General features: G+C 45.4%; 1 protein-coding gene across 1 annotated transcript in view; it reads right to left on the reverse strand.

Annotated features, from left to right (window-relative positions):
* Window positions 1–13,912: 13,912 nt before the first annotated feature.
* Window positions 13,913–21,658, reverse strand: part of trim62.1 (tripartite motif containing 62, tandem duplicate 1) — a 46,915-nt gene continuing 39,169 nt past the window's right edge. Inside the window, exons 5-6 of the mRNA XM_080494507.1 lie at window positions 18,574–18,689; window positions 13,913–14,719 (exon numbers count right to left, since the gene is read on the reverse strand). Of these exons, the coding sequence (XP_080350633.1) occupies window positions 14,169–14,719; window positions 18,574–18,689 (667 nt within the window). The 3' untranslated portion in view covers window positions 13,913–14,168. The remainder of the gene's footprint in view (window positions 14,720–18,573; window positions 18,690–21,658) is intronic.

Consider the following 21,658-nt stretch of genomic DNA (forward strand, 5'->3'; position numbering starts at 1 on the left):
GTGATGAAGTAATAATCCCCGACGTGCTCTGCGCTCAGCGCAGCAGCAGGGGGCGCTGCTGCCACTGCTCAGAGGCTCCCGGGCAGCTTCTGCAGCCGAACATGTCTCATCCTCCTCCTCCTCATCCTCATCCTCATCCTCATCTTCATCTTCACCACAGACACTCCTGCGGTCAGACGCCTCGTCAGAACATTAGTAATCAGTTTCAGTGTCGACTGAGGAAGCGTATTGCAGTCACACGGAAAATTAAAAAATTGACTGTTTTTCTGAATTTATGACATAATTATCTCAGAACTATGAGATAAAATTTATTGTTTTGTAAAAATGGCTCTAATTTTCTGAATTTGAGATACTGTTTTCTGGAAAAATTGAGTGTTTTTCTGAATTTATGACATAATTATCTCAGAATTATGAGATAAAATTCATTATTTTTAAAAAATGGCTCTAATTTTCTGAATTTGAGATAGTTTTCTGGAAAAATTGATTGTTTTTCTGAATTTATGACGATTATCTCAGAATTATGAGACAAAATAAATTATTTTTAAAAATGGACTATGTTTTTCTGAATTTATGACATAATCATCTCAGAATTGAGATAAAATAAATCATTAAAAAATTGGCTCTGACTTGATGAGATACTGTTCTGGAAAAATAGAAAAAAATTTATTTGTTTTTTTCTGAATTTATGACATAATTATCTCAGAATTCTGAGATAAAATAAATTATTAAAAAATGGCTCAGATTTTCTGCATTTATGAGATACTGTTTTCTGAAAAAATAGAAAAAATGTATTCAGTTTTTCTGAATTTATGACAATTATCTCAGAATTATGAGATAAAATAAATTCTATCAAAAAAATTGGCTCAGTTTTTCTAAATATATGAGACACTGTTTTCTGAACAAATAAAAAATCGATTAATATATTTTCAATATGAATGCAATACACATCGACTGTGTGTCTGCAGCTTGGACCTGTAATAATATATAATATCCCATCTTACAGGTTTAGAACAAGTGTGACTTGTTATGAATTAATGTTTTTTTAATAAACAAAAAATAACATACATAAAACCACTAAACGTTTTTAAACTTTCACAAACAAATTGTCTGGAAACCTTTTAAATCGTCACATGAAAATGTTTCACGCTTCAAGTCCAACTTTCTGAACCTTCTATTGGATTGTTTGCTTTATATTATAGGCCCATTTCTCCATCTGATATAAAAAAGTTAAAGAAATGTTAAAAATTAAAAGAGAAATAGTCTGATGTCTCACATATTTACTGCTATTCTCTTTTAGTTTGCTTCCCTTATTTCTTTAATGTAAAAAGTGTGGTGTCCGGTCTGAACAAATTAATATTTGATCAAATATTAGATTAGATTTCTTTTTTAAACAGTAGGTCAAAATTTAAAATGTTGAAAATGCTTCAAACATTTTGGTTTTAATGTTATGCATTAAAAAAAACAAAACTACAAGCTTGTCAATGTTTTCTTAATTTCAACCAGGAATTTTAAAATACTATTTTGGAATCATTTGAAAGAACAACCAGAATTTAATTTCAGATTCACATTTTAATCGAATCACATTTTTTTTCCCCAACAGAAAATAAGCAACAATCTTACTGCAATAAACTGTTTAATAAGATTTTAATCTCAAAAGTTGTATTCATCGGTTAGTCTGAAACGGCGCGCGCCCCCTGGTGGACGAACGATGAACAGCAGGTCAATGAATTCAGAATGTTCAGTCGTGTTGAAAATAAAACTTCACATCCAGATGAGGAACTTCTGCCACAAGGATGAACTGGAAATAAGGTGACTCATTTCATTTAAAAAAAAACAAATAACCTTGTCTGGTGGTTGTTCTAATGCAGCAGGTGATGGTAAAGACTTTAAAGCAGCGTTAGCATATTAGCATTAGCCTCCTCGGTAAACATCCACTACGTTGAGCTTCTTCCTCCAGTTAATTTCTCTTAATCGAGCTGAACTTAGTCAAATTGACAAATCTGACCATTATGAGGAACTTATTCCTGTTAGACATTGAACACGTGGCTGAAAATAAATCTTTGTTAAAATATAAATATTTTCCACGAAGGCCTGAAGCCTTTATGTAAAATTATAAATTAAATTTTTTTTTAATTCAGTTTATTTATGTAAAATGTTTGCGTGTATGGTGTATTTATTGGTTTATATGTATGTATTTTATCATTCAGGATCAGTTTGAATCCTTCATTTAGTATTTTATGATACAGGTGTGTGTGTGTGTGTGTGTGTGTGTGTGTGTGTGTGTGTGTGTGTAGAGGATTCCTCCTGAATCAACAGACAATAGCGTGGCTCCATTAGATGTATTGGATCCACCGGGTCAAAGGTCGAAAGGTCACGAACAATCAATATGATCAATAAAAAAACAAAAAAAACAACAACCTTGTAATCCACTGGTTTCCATGGTGACAAATGTGGCAAAAGTCTGCGTTCTACCGAGTTTCCAACTTTTCAGATCACGTTCGTATTTCAGTACAGAAACTGAAGAAAATAAATAAATGAATAAGTGAAATAAACAACAACAAACAGTGAACAAAAACACACAGTGATCAATAAAGACAAAATCAGATTCTATCGTCTCAGACTGAACAAACAAACGCGTCGTTTTCTTCCCAGACCATCTTTGTTTTAAGACGTTTAAATATAAGTCCAGCTGCCTGTTTTTATTTCCCAGAAATTAACGACCATCTTTGTTTTAAGACGTTTAAATATAAGTCCAGCTGCCTGTTTTTATTTCCCAGAAATTAACGTCCATCAAAAGAAACTAGAAATGAAAGTTTTCCATGTACTGGCCAGCCGGTAGCCACGCCCCCCTGGCCAGCCAGGCGTCCGATTGGTCAACCTGACCGCCGGCAGTCTTTGTCACTGGAGTCATGGCGGCGTGATGAAATCAGCTTCTCGTCACCACAGAGAGCCGGCGAGATAAAAAACAGCCTCTTGAAAGAGAGGAAACATGAAGCAACCTGCACATTTTGCAACGACGCTTTAATAATCCTGGTCTGGAACGACGTGGAGGTTTAGAGAGACGCCTGCCGAGCTCCACGTCTTCATGCGTTCATGTTATTTTTATTAAGGGAACGTCGGGCGGGGCAATAAATCTATTTCATCCATTTATCGAATGCGCAAATTCAGGTTTTTCCGCTATTTTTGGCGACTGAAACTCAGAATTTTTCCTCCTAAAGCCAGTTTCAGGTTCAGCAGCTCCGGTTTAAAGCAGCCAGACGTCGTTAGCAAATTATTTAAATTTGACAGTGTATATAGTATTAAGCTTTAAACTTGTATATAAAGTTATTTTAAACTCTGGATATTCTGTCTGTTTGAGTTTGACGCCTCCGCTGAGTTTAATTATCGACTATAAACTTGGGATCAGTTGTAAAATGTTTGTCCAGTGACAAAGTGTTTTTCCTGTGTGTTTATATTCCCGCCCTGCGGGCGGCGGCGGCGGCGGCGGCGGCTCTGCAGGTTTTTCTGCTCCGTCACGAGTCGTCAGTTCTTGTGAGGCGAAGCGTCGCCCGACTAAAAATCCATACAGACGTCAGGTTCTCTCCATGTTTCTTCACATTTATAGCGTTTTGTCCTCTACACACACAGGTATAGATATAAAACACTTAGATGCCTCATGGCGCCGTCTGTGACGTGCCTACAGCGCCGCCATCTTGGAGAGGTCTCCTCTCCCGCTAGACATAAAGACCCCAGGCTAGGAAATCCAGAAAAAAACGTTTGTAGCTCGCTTGCTAGTCCAGGTAGCAACACAAGTAGTACGTCATTTTAAAGCTGAGGAACAGCTCTATCCTGAGGAAACCTCATAGGAAAACTATTAGGGGGGGGGGGGGGGGGGGGGGGGGGGGGGGTTCTTCCTCAGGATAGAGCTGTTCCTCAGCTTTAAAATGACGTATTACTTGTGTTGCTACCTGGACTAGCAAGTGAGCTACGAATGTTTTTCTGGATTTCCTAGCCTGGGGTCTTTATGTTCAGCGGGAGAGGAGACCTCTCCAAGATGGCGGCGTCAACGGGCACGTTTGTGTGGTTTCATTACAAAATGAAGCAGCAGCGCCCCCTCATGGCCCGGCAGACTAACTACACACAGTGGAAACGCACTCCCTTTTAAAAAATGTTTTGATTTTATTTACGGATTAGGTGTCGTCCCGCGAAGCGTCGTCGTGTAAACGGGGCGCCGTAAAGATGACGCGGCCGTGGCCGACGCCTGGTTGACCTTTGACCTCCCGGGTCGTCCTGAAGCCAGAGAGCCTGGAGTTTTGCTCTGCAGGTGAATAATGGAACATCCTGGCTGCCGGGAAGCAAACGTCATTTTTATGCAGACGTCCTGGAGCTGCACAGCCTGGCCCGGCCCGGCCCGGCCCGGCCCAGTCCGGCCTGGCCTGGCTCAGCCTCGCCTCGCCTCGCCGCTCAGTCGTCGGACTGGTTTGTTTGTCTTTCCAAACAGCGGCCGCGCCCTTTTGACAGGCACATGTTCTCTCACCTCCACAGGCCAGGTGCAGCGGCTCAGAGGAGGAGGAGGGTCATGATTATCCCCGGAGGGGGGGGAGGAGGAGGAGGGGGGGAGGGGGGAGGAAGAGGGGGGGGTGGAGCAACAGGGGGGGAGGTGAAAAGGCTGAGTAGAGGCGTCGGAGGCTCACACTGACATGCAGCTGCCGTCGGCTCAGGTAAGACCTGATGGAGTTTCTCCTCCGCCGGTGGGGAAGGTGGATGGCGTGATGGAGCGGGAGGCTCCGGTCGCCCCTCGTTCACCTTCCAGACTCTTGCTTTTCTTTTTCTCTTCTCTTCTTCATGGTTGTAAACAGCCGTCGGGTTCAAGGTTCAGCACAAGTGTAAACAAGCGACGCATCGATCCTGTAAAAAGGTGGACGTGGGAGGGGGGGGGGAGGGGGGGCATTCCTGAGCTCCTTCACCTCCGGGGGGCAACGAGGAAGGAGAAACAAGGAAGAGAGAGAGAGAGAGAGAGGTGTTCTGCCCTGACCTGGTTGTTGCTCCTCAGACATGGACGGCGTGTCGGGAGCCGCTGCGGCGCTGAGCGCCTGCAAGGTGTGCTGCAGCCTGCTGCTGCTGCCCTCCCTGGCCTCCTGCTGCAGCCCCGTCAGCTTCTGCTGCTGCTGCCTGCTGCTCTTCACCGACTTCCTGCTGGCAGGTGAGCTCGCCTCGCCTCGCCTCGCCTCGCCTCGCCTGCAGGGGGCGCCGGGCTGCTTTCCCTTTTTGTCTGAAGGGCCTGGAAGCAGAGAGGAAGATCAATGAGATCACCGTTCTTCTTCTTCTTCCTCAAAGTTTCCAGAGTCCAGAAAGTGTGAAAACTCAGGAGGAAGTTGAAATATTGATGCAATGTTTATTTTGAAGGTTTTAACTTGATTTGGGGGCTTTTTATTTTGAAAGGCAGCTCACCTCTGGCCTGAATAAACACTTAAAAACCTTTAAAAAAAAAAAAAGGTCCAAATTGTCATTTTTAATACAACAAGGACTTTTATTTTGAAGGAGCCTTTCATTTGGAAAGTCAGGACATGCAGGTTAACTCGCCGTGGGATTCAAACTCGCCCCTAAAATGTACGTCGCTGAGTATTTATCCACCACCTGTCATACCTACGTCACTCTGCTTTTATTTTGGTAAAAGATGCAGCGCTGCAGCAGGACAACATCGCACGAATGCAAGTTAAAAAGATAAAAGCACGATGGAAGAAGCAGCAGCATCGAACTTCATTTCTCTTTTATTCAAATGAGTTCTGCTGCACGTACATTTTTCAAAGTAATCTGGATACTTATTTTCACCTTAAAGTCACAAGATGCTTTTACTTTATGTTTCTTCTCAGATTGACAGTCGACCGTCCGGCTGCTTCAGAATGTTTTCATGAATTAATTCGTTTTAAATTCGTTTTAAATTCTGCTTGATCTATTTTTTATGATTAGAATTTATTTTCAAATCACAGAATAAACCTTCACCTTCTTTAGTTTAATCTGACGGCTCTGAATGCTGAGGCGACTGAGTGCTGAGGCAATTGAATGCTGAGGTGACTTAGTGTTGAGATGACCGAATGCTGAGATGACCGAATGCTGAGGTGACCGAGTGCTGAGGTGACCGAGTGCTGAGGTGACCGAATGCTGAGGTGACTTAGTGCTGAGGTGACTTAGTGCTGAGGTGACCGAGTGCTGAGGTGACTGAGTGCTGAGGTGACCGAATGCTGAGGTGACCGAGTGCTGAGGTGACCGAGTGCTGAGGTGACCGAATGCTGAGGTGACTTAGTGCTGAGGTGACTTAGTGCTGAGGTGACTTAGTGCTGAGGTGACCGAGTGCTGAGGTGACCGAGTGCTGAGGTGACCGAATGCTGAGGTGACTTAGTGCTGAGGTGACTTAGTGCTGAGGTGACCGAGTGCTGAGGTGACCGAATGCTGAGGTGACCGAATGCTGAGGCGACATAGTGCTGAGGCAATTGAATGCTGAGATGACCGAATGCTGAGACGACCGAATGCTGAGACGACCGAATGCTGAGGCGACATAGTGCTGAGGCAATTGAATGCTGAGATGACCGAATGCTGAGACGACCGAATGCTGAGACGACCGAATGCTGAGGCGACCGAATGCTGAGGCGACCGAATGCTAAGCGCTCCGCCCAGAGCTGCTCTAAACCTCATAAATCCTCCACCTGCTGAGTGACTTCATAGTTTAATCTCCGTCTCTTCTGCTCCGTCAGTAAAACCTGATCAGGACGGCACAAACAAATAAACAAACAAACAAACAAACAAACAAACCTAAATTAAGTGCGATAAACGTAACGGCAGCATTAATTATCGGCCCGTCGAACAGAGAAGCTGGAAAAACATCCAAACCTTCAGTTTTTACTCTTTTATTGATTCTGTTGTCCTTCGTCTTCCACAGGTTGGGTTTTTTAAAAGTTTCACAGAATTTTGCATCGTGATGTTTTTTCTCACCAGACCAGGTTAATTGTACAAAACGAATATTTTACATTTGGTTAAAAAAAACCAACGACTTTGATTATGTTAAAGAGGAAACAATCTATTGGTTTTAAATGTGACGTTTGTTTCAACTGATCAGATTTTATTTTCCTTTAAGCTGTTTGTTTCATATAATGAACTTTTGCTCAATAGGAAATTGTAGATGTATGAGAGTAGAAGGTGTATTTATTTAAGGAGTCTCGTGGAGGACACGAGGTGTTTGTGTCTCAGCCTGACCCGCCCTGCTCTTCGTCCCCCAGTCTTCCTCGCCCTCCTGAGCGCCGCCGCCTCCTGGCCGCCGCTCGCCGACGCCGACGCCGTCGCCCTGCGCTTCCTGCTCTTCCTGAGCCACACCTACGGCGCCGTGCTGCTGCTGACCACGCCGCTCATCGCCGTGGAGACGCTGGTGCGGCTGCTGTGGCCCCACGCCACCGCGGCTGAAGAGGAAGAGGAGGAGGAGGAGGAGGAGAAGGGAAAAGACAGGAAGCTGTTCAATGTAATCGGATACTTCTGCTGCCTGTCGCTGTGGCTCGTCGTCGCCGTCAAACTCCGGGGGAAATGGCGGCAGGAGGAGGCGCGGGTCGCCGCCTGCCTGCAGGGCGGCGGCTCGCTGGTCGGGTGTCTACCCAGAATGCACCGGGCCGTCCCCGGCGCGGCGCCGCCCTGCTGGAGCCTGGTCTTCCTCCTGCTCCTCCTCGTCCTCGTCCTCCTCGTCCTGGTGACCAGCAGCCTGGACCGCCGCCGCGCTCGCCGCGGCCACCACCCGGGGAAGACGCGGCGCGGCGCTAGCGGCGCGCGGACGTCGGCGCCGCGTCGCCATGGAGACGCCTCCCCCGCCCGCTCGTCTGGGAAGAGCGGAGGACGGCAGCGGGAGAGGACAATGAGAGGCGTCGCGCTGACATTCTTCATGAGGGAGGAGGAGGAGGAGGAGGTGGGGGGGGTGGAGGAGGCGGAGGGGGCGGGAGGGGGGGGCAGGTGGCGGCTGGGGGCTTTCCCCCGCCCGGGGGCGGAGGTAATGATAGGCTTTGTGGGTTTGCTCTCCGTCTTTGTCCTCCCGCTGTACCTGAGCGTCAACATCCTGGTCATCCGGACTCTGGAGACCCTGCTGGAGGACTGCATCCTGTCCCTGGTCTCGCCTCCGGGAGGCGCCGCGCCGCCGCCAACACCGCCGCCAACGCCGCCGCCGCGCAGCGACTCGCCGGCGTGAAGAAGAGGTGGAGGCGGCAGGTGGAGGCGCCTGGTCTCTCCGTGTTGCTTCACCGGAGCTTTTCCTGACTTTGAAAACTGAAATGAAACAAACCCCAAACAGAACGACTTGTCGTGTCGCCGCCTTCTTCTGTTCCTTTAATTTATGTTTTTCTTTTTTAAAGTGAATCGAAATTGAATAAAATGTATTTTGAGATCTGTGTTCAGAGGCTCCGTCTTGAAAAAGAAAAAAGTCCAGCTACATACAAACAGGAGCGACGAGGTGGATCGAGTTCCTTGCAGAGGATAATGTATGAGGCGTTACCGTGGTAACGGCATCACCTGCAGGATTCCTCGACTGATCACTGTGTCACTGCAGGAGGTGGACACTAGGGGGCAGTCTGCAACAACAACTGCACCCCCCCCTCCCCCCCAAAAAACCTCCCAACTTCAGCTTGTTGGAAACAGGAGAGGTTTTTTTCCTGCTTTGACTTTTAACCCTTCATGTTCCTGGAACATCTTTTCAAAACTGACGAATTCTGTCTGATGCCCGACATCTCCTGGACTGTTTTAATACATTTATTATTATTATTATTGTTATTCACTAATATAACATCAAAAAGCTTTTAACATCTTCTCTGTATTCTATTAATGAACTTTGACTCGGTAGTTTGACGTGTTTCAGCTCATCAAGTCACTATTGAAGCTTTAGAGGAAATAAACATGTCGGCTGGTGAGGAGGAGGAGGAGGAGGAGGAGGAAGAAGAGGAGGAAGAAGGAGGAGGAAGAGGAGGAGGAGGAAGGAGGAGGAGGAGGAGGAAGAAGAGGAGGAGGAGGAGGAAGAGGAGGAGGAGGAAGGAGGAGGAGGAGGAGGAGGAAGAGGAGGAGAAGGAGGAGGAGGAGGAAGAGGAGGGGGAGGAGGAGGAGGGGGAGGAGGAGGAGGAAGAGGAGGAGGAGGAAGAGGAGGGGGAGGAGGAGGAAGAGGAGGAGGAGGAAGAGGAGGGGGAGGAGGAGGAGGAGGAAGAGGAGAAGGAGGAGGAGGAGGAGGGGGAGGAGGAGGAGGAAGAGGAGGAGGAAGAGGAGGAGGAGGAAGAGGAGGGGGAGGAGGAGGAAGAGGAGAGGGAGGAAGAGGAGAAGGAGGAGGAAGAGGAGGAGGAGGAGGAAGGAGGAGGAGGAGGAGGAGGAGGAAGAGGAAGAGGAGGGGGAGGAGGAGAAGGAGGAGGAGGAGGAAGAGGAGGGGGAGGAGGAGGAGGAAGAGCAGGGGGAGGAGGAGGAGGAGGAGGAGGAAGAGGAAGAGGAGGAGGAAGAGGAGGGGGAGGAGGAGGAGGAGGAAGAGGAGAGGGAGGAGAAGGAGGAGGAAGAGGAGGAGGAGGAGGAAGAGGAGGGGGAGGAGCAGCTCTGATCTTCGTCACTCACCAAGTTGCTTCGTGGAAGAAAAAAAAAAGAAAATTCCCCTGAAGGTGATAAATGTTTCTTAACGAGGCTCCGACCAGCGATTCTCCTCTGATGATTAATCGTCTGATGATTAATCCTCTGATTCTCCCACACGAGCAGCATGAAGCACAAATCCAACTCTTTGTGGAGGTGAAGAGTTTTATTTCATTCCACTAATGAGGACGGCGCCGCAGCTCTTCTTTCATTCTTTCAACCAAAAGGAGGAAAAATAAAAGTCTGACTGGAGACAAAAAAGGAAAAAGGAAAGTCACTCTCGGTTCTGTGGGTTCAGATCGGACCAATCAGACGGGACGAGTTCCAGGCAGCCGCTGAGCAAGGCTTTACCGCAGGGCGTCAAACAGCAGGAGGCTGGAATCAAACCGACGACCTCACAGATTCTCAATACTTCAAACAAAAGAAGTTTTGTTTGAGAGGATCAGAGATCAGAGATCAGGGATCAGGGATCAGAGATCTCGGTGATGACATGAGAGCGAGGAAACCAGCATTAGCCTCAAACTAGAAGATTTTCTAAAAACACACTTCTAAAGGAGCGTTTTGATGCTTCACTCTTTTGTGGCGGTGAGGTGGTGAGGTAGTGAGGTAGTGAGGTGGTGAGATGGTGAGATGGTGAGGTGGTGAGATGGTAAGGTGATGAGGTAGTGAGGTAGTGAGGTGATGAGTTGGTGAGGTGATGAGGTAGTGAGGTGGTGAGGTGGTGAGATGGTGAGGTGGTGAGGTGATGAGGTAGTGAGGTGATGAGGTGGTGAGGCAGTGAGATGGTGAGGTGGTGAGATGGTAAGGTGATGAGGTGGTGAGGCAGTGAGATGGTGAGGTGGTGAGATGGTAAGGTGATGAGGTGGTGAGGCAGTGAGATGGTGAGGTGGTGAGATGGTAAGGTGATGAGGTAGTGAGGTGGTGAGGTGATGAGTTGGTGAGGTGATGAGGTAGTGAGGTGGTGAGATGGTGAGGTGGTGAGGTGATGAGGCAATGAGGTGGTGAGGTAGTGAGATGGTGAGGTGGTGAGATGGTAAGGTGATGAGGTAGTGAGGTAGTGAGGTGGTGAGGTGATGAGTTGGTGAGGTGGTGAGGTGATGAGGTAGTGAGGTGGTGAGGCAATGAGGTAGTGAGGTGATGAGATGATGAGGCAATGAGGTGGTGAGGTAGTGAGATGGTGAGGTGGTGAGATGGTAAGGTGATGAGGTAGTGAGGTAGTGAGGTGGTGAGGTGATGGTGGTGAGGTGATGACGTAGTGAGGTGATGAGGTAGTGAGGTGGTGAGATGGTGAGGTGGCGAGGTGGTGAGGTGATGAGGTAGTGAGGTGGTGAGGTGATGAGGCAATGAGGTGGTGAGGTGGTGAGGTAGTGAGGTGGTGAGGTGATGAGGTAGTGAGGTAGTGAGGTGGTGAGGTGGTGAGGTAGTGAGGTGATGAGATGATGAGGCAATGAGGTGGTGAGGTGGTGAGGTAGTGAGGTGGTGAGGTGGTGAGGTGGTGAGGTGAGGAGGTAGTGAGGTGGTGAGGTGATGAGATGATGAGGCAATGAGATGGTGAGGCAGTGAGGTTCAAAGCTTCATTCTAACACTTTCACTCCGATATATTTTACCTGCCGGGGCGGATTGGTACAAGCAAGCTCCCTGGAGCTCCGTCAGCCTCCATGAGCCTCCGTCAGCCTCCGTGAGCCTCCGTCAGCCTCCATGAGCCTCCGTCAGCCTCCATGAGCCTCCGTCAGCCTCCATCAGCCTCCATCAGCCTCCAGCTCTGACGCTGCACTTCCCAGTAAATACTTAATGATCTAATCTGCAGGTCGGAGCTGCTGGACGAGTTAAAGCTTCACATGCCGACTCAGCGTTTCAGTCCAGTGGAGGTTTGAGGGACGACTTAGTGGCGTCAGGATAATTAATGCTAATTATTATTCCTCCTGGTGGAACAGAAGAGAACCTGCAACCGTTTGTCTTCACATCGACACTCGTCACATTTGACATTGACATTTATCTCAAAATTATGACAAAATAAACTATAAAAAGAATCGACTCTTTCTGAATTGACATTTATCTCAGAATGAGATAAAATAAATTCTAAAAAATAAATCGAATCAGTTATGAATTAATGACATTTATCTCAGAATTATGACAAAATAAAATATAAAAAGAATCGACTTTCTGAATTGACATTTCTCAAATATGAGATAAAATAAATTATTTAAAAAATCAATTGTTTTTCTTAATGACATTTATCTCAGAATTATGAGATAAAATAAAGTATAAAAAATTGACTGGTTTTCTGAATTGACATTTATCTTTAGTGTTTATCTGTTTTCATGTGGCTTGTATCAGAGGTTTATTTTGGGATTATTCATATTATTTTGTGTAAAACATTAACTTCTTGAGAAACATTTGATTGAACGTTTGTGTGGAGGCCACGCCCCCTTGTGGAAGTAAACAACATTTATTGTAATTCAACAATTAGTCCAATATAAATATTAAAGCTGCAAACAGCTTTGAACGGTTTCGCTTTGGATCTTGGCTCAAATAAATTAAATAGTAATATATATATACAATTTTTTTTAATGTATCATTATGATGGTGCTTCACTGTCCGGTGTTTCGGTTTCACTGGTGCCCTCGTTACCTGGTGACTTCCGCCACCAGCCGTTAGCGGCAGTTTACGTTAAAATAAGACAAACAAACACGACACTTTAAAGTTTAATAGAAAATGGGGCTAAACTACATTCTGCAGGACGGCTGCGGGTATTTTTTTTTTCAAACATCTGCTGTGACAAAGGGAGGCCGCAGGAAGCAGGTCACCAGTTAGCAAGGGAACCAGTTAATCCAAAACACCGGTCGCTCCTGAATCCTCCGGTCGTTGTGACCGACCTCCATGACCCTTCACAATAAACATTCAATCTCACTGCGTAATGAATATAGACGCTTTCCTGTGGAAATGCGATATTTATAAACCAACAAGTAAAAACAGTTTGTTTTCAGTGCGATTTCATTTTACCAAAATAAAACCCCCCAAAAAAGACAGATTTTCCACAATATTTTTTTGTACATTTTTATTGGACATTAAAACATTTCCCACAAACCTCCGGCAGCAGGAAGCCCAGAGGAGTGGCTTCACGCCGCCATCATCAAAAGACACAATCATCAATAGAATCATTAAAAGTGTCGTAGATCTCATTGGAATTCTCTTTTCAACAATCAGCTTCTCCTGAAACGCAAACTGAGGTCAAACTGCTTCAACTCTCCTCGCCTTCACCCCGTCAGCAGCACGTCGTCGTTTTAAGAGGGGAAAAAAAAAAACGATTTCTTACCTTCGAACCTGCGTTAAACCGCAGCCACGTGATTTAAACGACTAATTCTTGAAGGATTTTTTTAGGCAAAACGACTTCAAAGGACAACGAGGAATCAGGAAAAGTTTGGAATTGTACGTATTTACGCGAGATTACATGAACAGCAAAGCGTTTCGCCGCGTGCGAAACGTCTGTATTGAAACAGGAGAAATCTTTGGAGTCGTACGTTTAAAAAGTGTCCTCCTCCCTCCCCCCCACACACACACAGGTTCTCAGTTTGACCTCAGTTCGAGTCGTACTGCACTTTCCTACAAAGAAACAAAACCAAACAAAGGGGCGCCGCCCCGATGCTTCGCCGAACGGGACCAACAGACGACACAGAAACATGAAAAGACGGAGGAAGGTGGGGGCGATTGGTTTGTTCATCAGTGGACTTCCAGAGGGGAGGAGTTTAGATCAGAACTAAAGTGACTGATGCGAAGAGGGGAAACCCAGCTTTTCCCCCCACAGGAGGCGATTAAGGAACGAGAGCCTCTCTTCCTTCTCCACCCTCCGCCGGGAGCAGCACATTCCTGAAGGACCGCCGACCACCAGGGCGGCGGCGGCGAGCTACGCTTTCACTCGGCTAAGTGTTTCAGGGGGACGAACGGAGGAGGAGACGTTTTTTTCCCCCCCCGGGGACAAGATCGGCAGGACGAGCTGAAATCAGCGAGATGGATCAGAAGAGAAAGTGCAAACGGAGTGGAGCGTTCGGAGGAGGGGCGCCGTCGATCACATTCCACAGAGAGAGAGAAAGAAAAGCTAAGCTAAGCTAACTGTACAGCACAGACGGCGTGTGGAGGGTCGGGGGAGAGGGGGGCAAGGTGGAGCTTCTACAGTTTCTTTTAGAAAGGGCAATCACTTGTTTGCGATGTTGCTCGAGGGCCGGGAAGAGTAGAGTCGAGCCCCGCCTCCTTCGAGTCGAGCCCCGCCCCCCTCGAGCCGAGCCCCGCCCCCCCAATCACTTCGACTCAGACTGAACGGCAGTAAAGAAAAACAGCGCAGGCTTAACAGAGCAAGACGGAGCACGATTCCGAACACCAGACTGAAAGAGGGAAACGATTCAAACACCCAATTAAACATCTTTAGACTGATTTCTTGAGTTTCTTTACCCTCCATTTCTTTCACAAACACAGAGTCCTGTGGTGGGGGGAGGGGCGGACAAACAAACAAACGAGGGATTTCCCGCGTGGGGACATCGGAGGCGCCAGGCCGTGCGCGGTGGGTCTTAAAGGCGTACGGTGTTGATCCTCAGCGGCTGCACGTTCTTGCCGTTGGCGTGACTCTGGCCGGGGCTGAAGTAGGGGAAGACCTTGGCGGGGAACTTCTCGCGGTAGGTGTAGAGCCAGGACATGTCGTCGGCGTTGTAGAAGATGAGCAGGCCCTTGGGGTAGTCCAGGTACACGCCCACCTTCTCCAGCTTGCTCTTGACGTTGAGGCGGGTCCACGGCTCGGTGCAGGCGCTGTACTGGTTGCCGTCGTGCATCACGATGCAGTAGAAGCCGCGGCCCGGCTGGATCTGGATGCTGCCCTTGCGGCTCACCGTCTCGTGGGCCACGCCCATCATCCACTGCGTCTTCTCCGACACCATCACCTCCCAGTAGTGGACGCCCGACGCGAAGCCCTCGGCGCCCAGGACCGACACCTCCACGTCGAAGCGGCGCGGCGAGTCCTGCAGCGGCTGCGGGTGGAGGTTGCCGTACGCCACGATGGTGCAGTCGTCCGAGAGGATGAGTCTCTGGTGGGCCGTGATGGGGTCGAGGGTCAGCGCCGCCGGCACTGGGGGGAGGGGGAGGGGCCAAAAAACAAAAAAACAAACAAAAAACAAACATCAGGGCTCGTTCCGTTTCCACGTTAAATTCCGACGTTTCCCCTCCAGACGTGGAACCAACGTCGACCACGTCGTCACCGATAAACGCCGGAGGAAGCGGCTCCGCCAGAATAAAAGCTGTGCTCTCTTTTCACCTCGTCGTCCTCCTTTCCTCGTCATCGTCTCGATTCTGTCGCTCGTATTTAACAACCACTGGAACATTAATCCAGTGTTTTTCAACCTTTTTGAGCCAAGGGACATTTTTTTTTTTGGAAACATCTGGAGTCACACCACCACCCGCAAATGTTAAACTCTGTAGCCTCTATTAACAATATAAAGTCTTTCTCATCAAAGTTTTATCAACAGGAATCCAGTAAATCCAGAAAGCAAGGACTTTTTTTAATAGTGCCTCCCTCAGTGTGAAACCTGGACCTGATGGATGAAGAGCTGAGATCCTGGTTTTCTAAAACTTCTCCATCACTGTCACTGACACAGTACTTTGATACAAGATGGTAGCAGGAGGTGGAGATGAACCACACTGACGTCTGTCACTTTACATTTCACCGGCAAAGTTCTGTGCTGCCCTCTAGTGGTGAAGAGTATTTATACAGGATTACTCTGCTACACACTGTCGCTGTGAGAGCAAATGGTTTTTTTTTTAGGAAAAAAATGTGAAATGTGATAATTTCCCACGGCTCACCTGACGATCTGGAGGAAACACCAGTGGTTGAGAAACTCTGCATTAACCTACGCCGACCTGTGTTGCCAGATATGACAGATATTCCCCCAACTGGGGAGCGAAACTCTCTTAACCTTTTAACTTTGTTTAATTAAACGTCTGTTTATTATCCCGATTTTACAGGAAATTTATTATTTTCCCTGCGTGACTCTTCTCCTCCGGCGGTTTCAGCAGCGTGTCCTCGAGCAAAGTTGACAAAAGTTCCAGTCAAACATCTGGAAGCAAAGTTTAATGAGGTGAAGGTTCAACTTTAGGTTTATTCCTCTTCAGTGCAACACGAGTTTCTGTTCTGAAGGCAGTTCAGCGTTTTCACCCAAAACACGACTTTGTACATTACTGATGTTCCCCGATTGGACCAATTTGATTCTCTGATGCGAAAAGAATTTAGTCTGATTGACGAAGCGGTAAAAAGTTCATTACGAGTAGTTTTAGTAAACGCCTGGCAGTACAAAGTACACGCTTTACGGGTTATTGTTCTGTGATTTGAGATCAAGATGTGAAGCGTGTGTGTGTGTGTGTGTTTCCAGAGAGACGGGGGAGGAGATCAAAGGCGTTGCCCGTGGTAACAGATGACTGATGACTTGTTATTAAGCAGCACAACAAACTGCTACAGGAAGATTTATTATTTTTTATAATCTCTCTTCACCTCGGTGCAGAAACTTAGAAACTACCATGTAGAAATACAGTCTTCGAAGTGGAGCGGCTGAACGGCTCTTTTCCTTTCTTTTTTTAATCCCCCCGTTCCTCCACAGCTTCACCAGCAGGTGAAAAAGCCACGTTCACGTCTCTTCTCATATAAAAGCTTTAAAAAAAAAACTAAACAGCTGCTGTTCCTGAAGCTTCTGGACGTCCAGGAGGTTTTCATGGTCTTGAAAATAACATGACAAATAATATAATCCTGAATCCTGTCATGGAGTTTCTAGTGAGTGCAGGTAAACTCCTGCGATGCGTTCAATGACCTCCAGGAAAAGTCCGTCTTGAAACTTGTTTAGACAATAAATCTGCAAACAAACATCTTTATCTTCTTCTTTAGTCATTGTAGGTTGATAAAACCACTATTAAATAAACAACTATATTTTTGTTGGTGCAGCTCGCTACAGATGCTGCTAGCTAGCTAGCTGGAGAGTGACTTTCTGACCAGCCAATCAGAGGGCTTGAATATGCTGACGTCATGCGAGGCCTTCGAGAAGGCCCCGCCTCCCCAATATCAAGATCTGATTGGTTGAAGCAGCAGCGCGACGACACCAGTTTTACACTGCAGAACTGAAAGAGAAGGCCTCAGGCAGGTTTCTTTACCCGGCAACAGGCGACGGCTGAACTGTGATTGGCTAAAAGCTTTAATGTGGAAGAACGAGTCTGGAAGCAGCGCAGGACAGAGCGTTTGGAATAATTCAATAAGTGTTCATGGACTAAATATAATCAACATCAGTCTGAGGTTCAGATCTTTTTCTTCGGCCTGCAGAGAAGCCTTGAAGGCCTTGTAAGGCCTTGTAAGGCCTTGTAAGGCCCCGACGGTCCGCCACTGGTTTTGATGAAACGCAGTCGTCAGAGGTGGAAAATTCCTCAAGAGCGGCGCGACGTGAGCCGGCAGGAACCGAGTCGGTGGCGGCGAGAGCCGAGGGATGAAGGGAGGAATGTCTTTGTTTGGACCTCCGATGGTGACGGATGGTAAGCAATTGTTCCATTTGGCAGCCAGTCAAGGGAGGCTGAGAAACCGAACCCCCCCCCCCCCCCCCCGAGCACATTATTTTAAATAATGTGGTGTGAGCGACGGGCTGCAGGGCGGAGGGAGTGGAGCTCCTCTCCTCTCACTCTGATCTGTGAGCTCTACATCGATGTACTGAAAGGAATAAAATCCATAAACGAGGGATTTTATTTTTGTAACTGTACACCATGTGTTCACCATGGACACTACAATAAGTGATACTCCTCGACTGTTGGCACATTAAATATGAAGCCACTTATCTGATCTCAGCATCGAGGCTGGAAATGAGGTGAATCAGGGTGAAACAGGAGGCCTGGATCTTCTTCCGCCCCCCCCCCCCAAAAAAAGAAATAATCTAATCCAGCAGGAAGAGCATCTGAAGTTCTCAGATTTACAACTTATTACTCGCTAAATCCGGACAAGCAGGTTTTACCGTCACTGAGGAAAGTCCAATTATGAGGGGAAATAAAAGAGAATCCACCGCTAAAAACCAAAGAGTTGAATTAAACGACACAACACTGCCCCCCTGCCTCAGGTCGTCAGTGGTACTGCAGCCTTCGCAGGAGACAGAAGTATTTATAGATCGTTTCCGCGACGACTCTTCAAATGAAAATGCATCGTTTCAGGAAAGTTTCGCGTTTACGCAGGCGACGTTTTAAAAACAATGTCCGTTTACGCGGCGACGTTTTAAAAACTGTCCGTTTACGCGGCGACGTTTTAAAAACAATGTCCGTTTACGCGGAGACGTTTTAAAAACAATGTCCGTTTACGCGGCGACGTTTTAAAAACTATGTCCGTTTACGCGGCGACGTTTTAAAAACAATGTCCGTTTACGCGGAGACGTTTTAAAAACAATGTCCGTTTACGCGGAGACGTTTTAAAAACAATGTCCGTTTACGCGGCGACGTTTTAAAAACTATGTCCGTTTACGCGGCGACGTTTTAAAAACAATGTCCGTTTACGCGGAGACGTTTTAAAAACAAAGTCCGTTTACGCGGCGACGTTTTAAAAACAATGTCCGTTTACGCGGCGACGTTTTAAAAACAATGTCCATTTACGCGGAGACGGGGGAAACAAACATTTGTATGAACGGACGACCAAGTTGGATCGTTGCTACGGTTACCGTCGGTTATAAAGGCCCCGGGAGAACCTTGCTCCCATTGGCTCTACTGAGCACGTGCAGAAGAACCACTTATTGGCTCAACAACCCCGTAATTCTTTAAAAAAAAAAAATTAGTTTAGCTTGTTGGATTTAGTTACTTTTGTACAAATCTTGAATAAACCTCTTCAAACTGCACCCTTGTGTTTTATATTGTTTTTAAAAAAAAAAACATGAGTCGGGAGGATTGTTTTTTTTTTTTTGAGTTGCGGGTACAAACCTGGTGAAACGTCCTGGAAGAGCGACTTCCATATGGTGTACTGCAGCGGCCCCATGTACTTGGACGTAGGGAAATCCTCGTAGGTCAGGTTGGTCTCGTGGATCTTCCCTTTGATCCTGGGGAAGAACAAACGGCCGAATCAGCGTGTTGCAGCCGGCTCCTGATTGGTTACGAAACACGGACGTTAAATCACTCGCCGCTGCGCCGCAACGGTTCGTCGGGAGGTTTTAGGAGCCGAAGTGGAATTAAAAAAAGAAAAGTAAAGTACATTTCCAAGTTGTTATTTGTTCAGTTATTTCCCATTAGTCAAATAAACATTTCCACAGCTTCTGTTGCTTTGATGAATACGTTTAATGAGTCGTGAGCTCCGTCCTCGCCGGGCGCCACGCCGCCGCCGCAGGGAAGGAAATTCATGTTCTCCAGCTCATCAGTACATTTTTTTCTCTTCGTCGAGATATTTTATATTATATTTTATATTATTATTCAATTACATATTCAACCTTTTATGGATAGTTTGGTTATACATACAGAAACTCCATTTCTAAGGTTCCTTTATTAAGCTTTATAAGGGCAATGTTGAATGGGAGAGACAGTTTTTGCTGTTTTCTCCCCAAATGTCTTATGGATTATGTAATTTTAAAAATCATAGCTTAGTTATGCTTGTTTTTGGCTCAAGAGTTTTATTTATTTTTTAAGCCACTTAGCATTTAGCATAGTTTGGCCATTTGATTTTTATTTATTTATACTTTTTAGCAATTTTGGAAATTCTAGCTGGCTTTTATTATTATTTAAATAAAAAAAAAAAGCTATTCTACATGTTTCACTTGAAGCCATTTTAAATAATTTTATCATTTAATAGCTTTTTTAAATAATGAGTCGGACTTAAAAATAAAACTTATACGAAGGGATTTCAGCTCACAAAACTCTTATATGAAAATGTGTGACCTTACCAGCAGCAATCAGTGTGATATGATGAGGCTGATGTCAAATTACAAGCACTCGGTGCTGCATAATAATCAACCATTTTTAGTAACCGACAGCCAAACAAGACGCGACTAAATAGTTCTAATGAACGTTGAGCTGCGTGGTTTTTGGAATCCGTTAAACTACGATGGAGTTTTAAGACGGTTGTGTTTTTTTTAGCTGTTTAATAGAATAAAGTACAGGATTCATGCTTTTAAAATGTAAAAGAAATGAACGCCGTCATGCTGGTAAAAACAAACATCAATCTAATAAGTTATATTTAGCTGAAATTAATTGCAAATTAAATATTGTAAAGGTAAGAATGTGGCGCATTCCCTTGAAAATGATGTGATTCCAGGTCTTTAACACCAAACGAACAGCGAGTTCCCGAAGGGTTAATGAAGGAGGATGAACGGAGATATTTCATGAATTGGGGGAAGTTAATTCCTTCGACAGAAAACAGCCTCACTGTGGTTTAAACAAACAGACCCCGTCTCTTGGAATCATCACAAGATGAATGTGACTTTGCGGCTCCTGGATCATGTTTTGTTTATTATTGTTTATTAAGAGTCCAGACGACAGACGAGCGTCTCCACAAACAGCAGCGAGTGACGAAAGCTCAGATCTGTTCTCGGAATCCACTGCACTTTGTGGGCGGCTTGAAAGATGTTGGAAGTTTTGTTGAAATTGTTCCGTCTGCAGTCTGATCACAACCTCACAACCTTCCATTTAATCACTTTCAAAAGCTCATAAGGAATAATTGGTCATTTGTAGTGATGCCAAAAATTTACATGTTCATTTAATTAAAATTTAATTTAATAAACCTAATTTTCCCTCCCTTACCGGAGCAGCAGCGTCTCTGGACACCAGAGCAGCATGACACACAGTGGAATAATATTAAGGCAGAAAGTTGTACTTTAAAAGCTCCCCGACGACGGATTGAGAAAGTAAAAGTCATCCGTTTTACTTTGAAAAGCCAAATTTCATGACCGCAGTAGTAATTCTGCAGGAAAACAGCGGGTTGCCATGTTGGCTGACCGAGAGCCACCAAACTGCTGAAAGTGGTGAAATATTAATATAATATTAATATTTGTGTGTTACAGTATATTTCCACTTTGTTCAAGTAATAATTTTACACCGTTGATTCGAGAAATATTCAGATTCTCAAAGTGACGGACCTGCACTTTAACCAAACCCAGACTGATGCTAGATGTTAATTAATTAATTGTGTTTTTATTATTTTGCTACTCAAAAGCTAAAATGATGTAAAAATAGAGTTTTAATTTAAATAGTCTTTGTGCTGAGTCGACATTAATTCCGTTGTTTTCCCTGAATAAATGTTACAAGCTTCAGCCTTCAGGAGAAAAACAATGTGATTAATGTGTATATCAATCCTGCCAATTTACTCTTTTTTTTTTTTTTTTTTTAGAGAGAATTTTTCTTTTTTACTGGATTGTTTTTCTTTTTCTTTTACATATTCTATTTTTTGTGCTATTTTTTGCTCTTGTTTAGATATTTACATATTTTAATTCCTTAATTTTATAAGTTCTGCACCTTTTTACCTTGAGCTGTTGTAAGTTTGTGTTTCCCCCCTGGGGAGGAATAAAGCTCTCTCTACTCTCTAATCGTAATTAATTACAGGAAATTGCACTCTTATTTTTTATTTTTTTTAAATCGATCGACGGCACCAATAATTTGTAATTTGAAAAAAATATATATTTCTGTATTATTTGACAATAAATGGTTGCATTTCTTTCGGGTTTCCAGGTTGTGTTGAATAAAATGCACGAGTATTAACAATAATTTTCGATAAAACGATCAGATGACAATCAGGAAGTAGCCCTCAAATGAAAAAAAAAATCTAAAATCCATAAGCGTATATCTAAAAAGAGAATTTGAACGGTTTTTGATTCGTGTTTGACGAGTCGACACCTGAACCCACTGATTATTTAACCTCATCAAGCCTCTAAGATATTAAACTGCTCAATTAAATTGTCCTGAAGTTCCCCCGGCAGATTAAACATTACAGCGGGTTTATTCCAGGCCCCTAATACTCCCATCTGTCGGGGGATTAGCCGCCGCCGCCGCTGCTCAAATCTGTACTTTCTGAAAATGTCAGCAG

This window comes from Blennius ocellaris (assembly GCF_963422515.1).
Source record: "Blennius ocellaris genome assembly, chromosome: 4".
NCBI classification, from domain to species: domain Eukaryota; kingdom Metazoa; phylum Chordata; class Actinopteri; order Blenniiformes; family Blenniidae; genus Blennius; species Blennius ocellaris.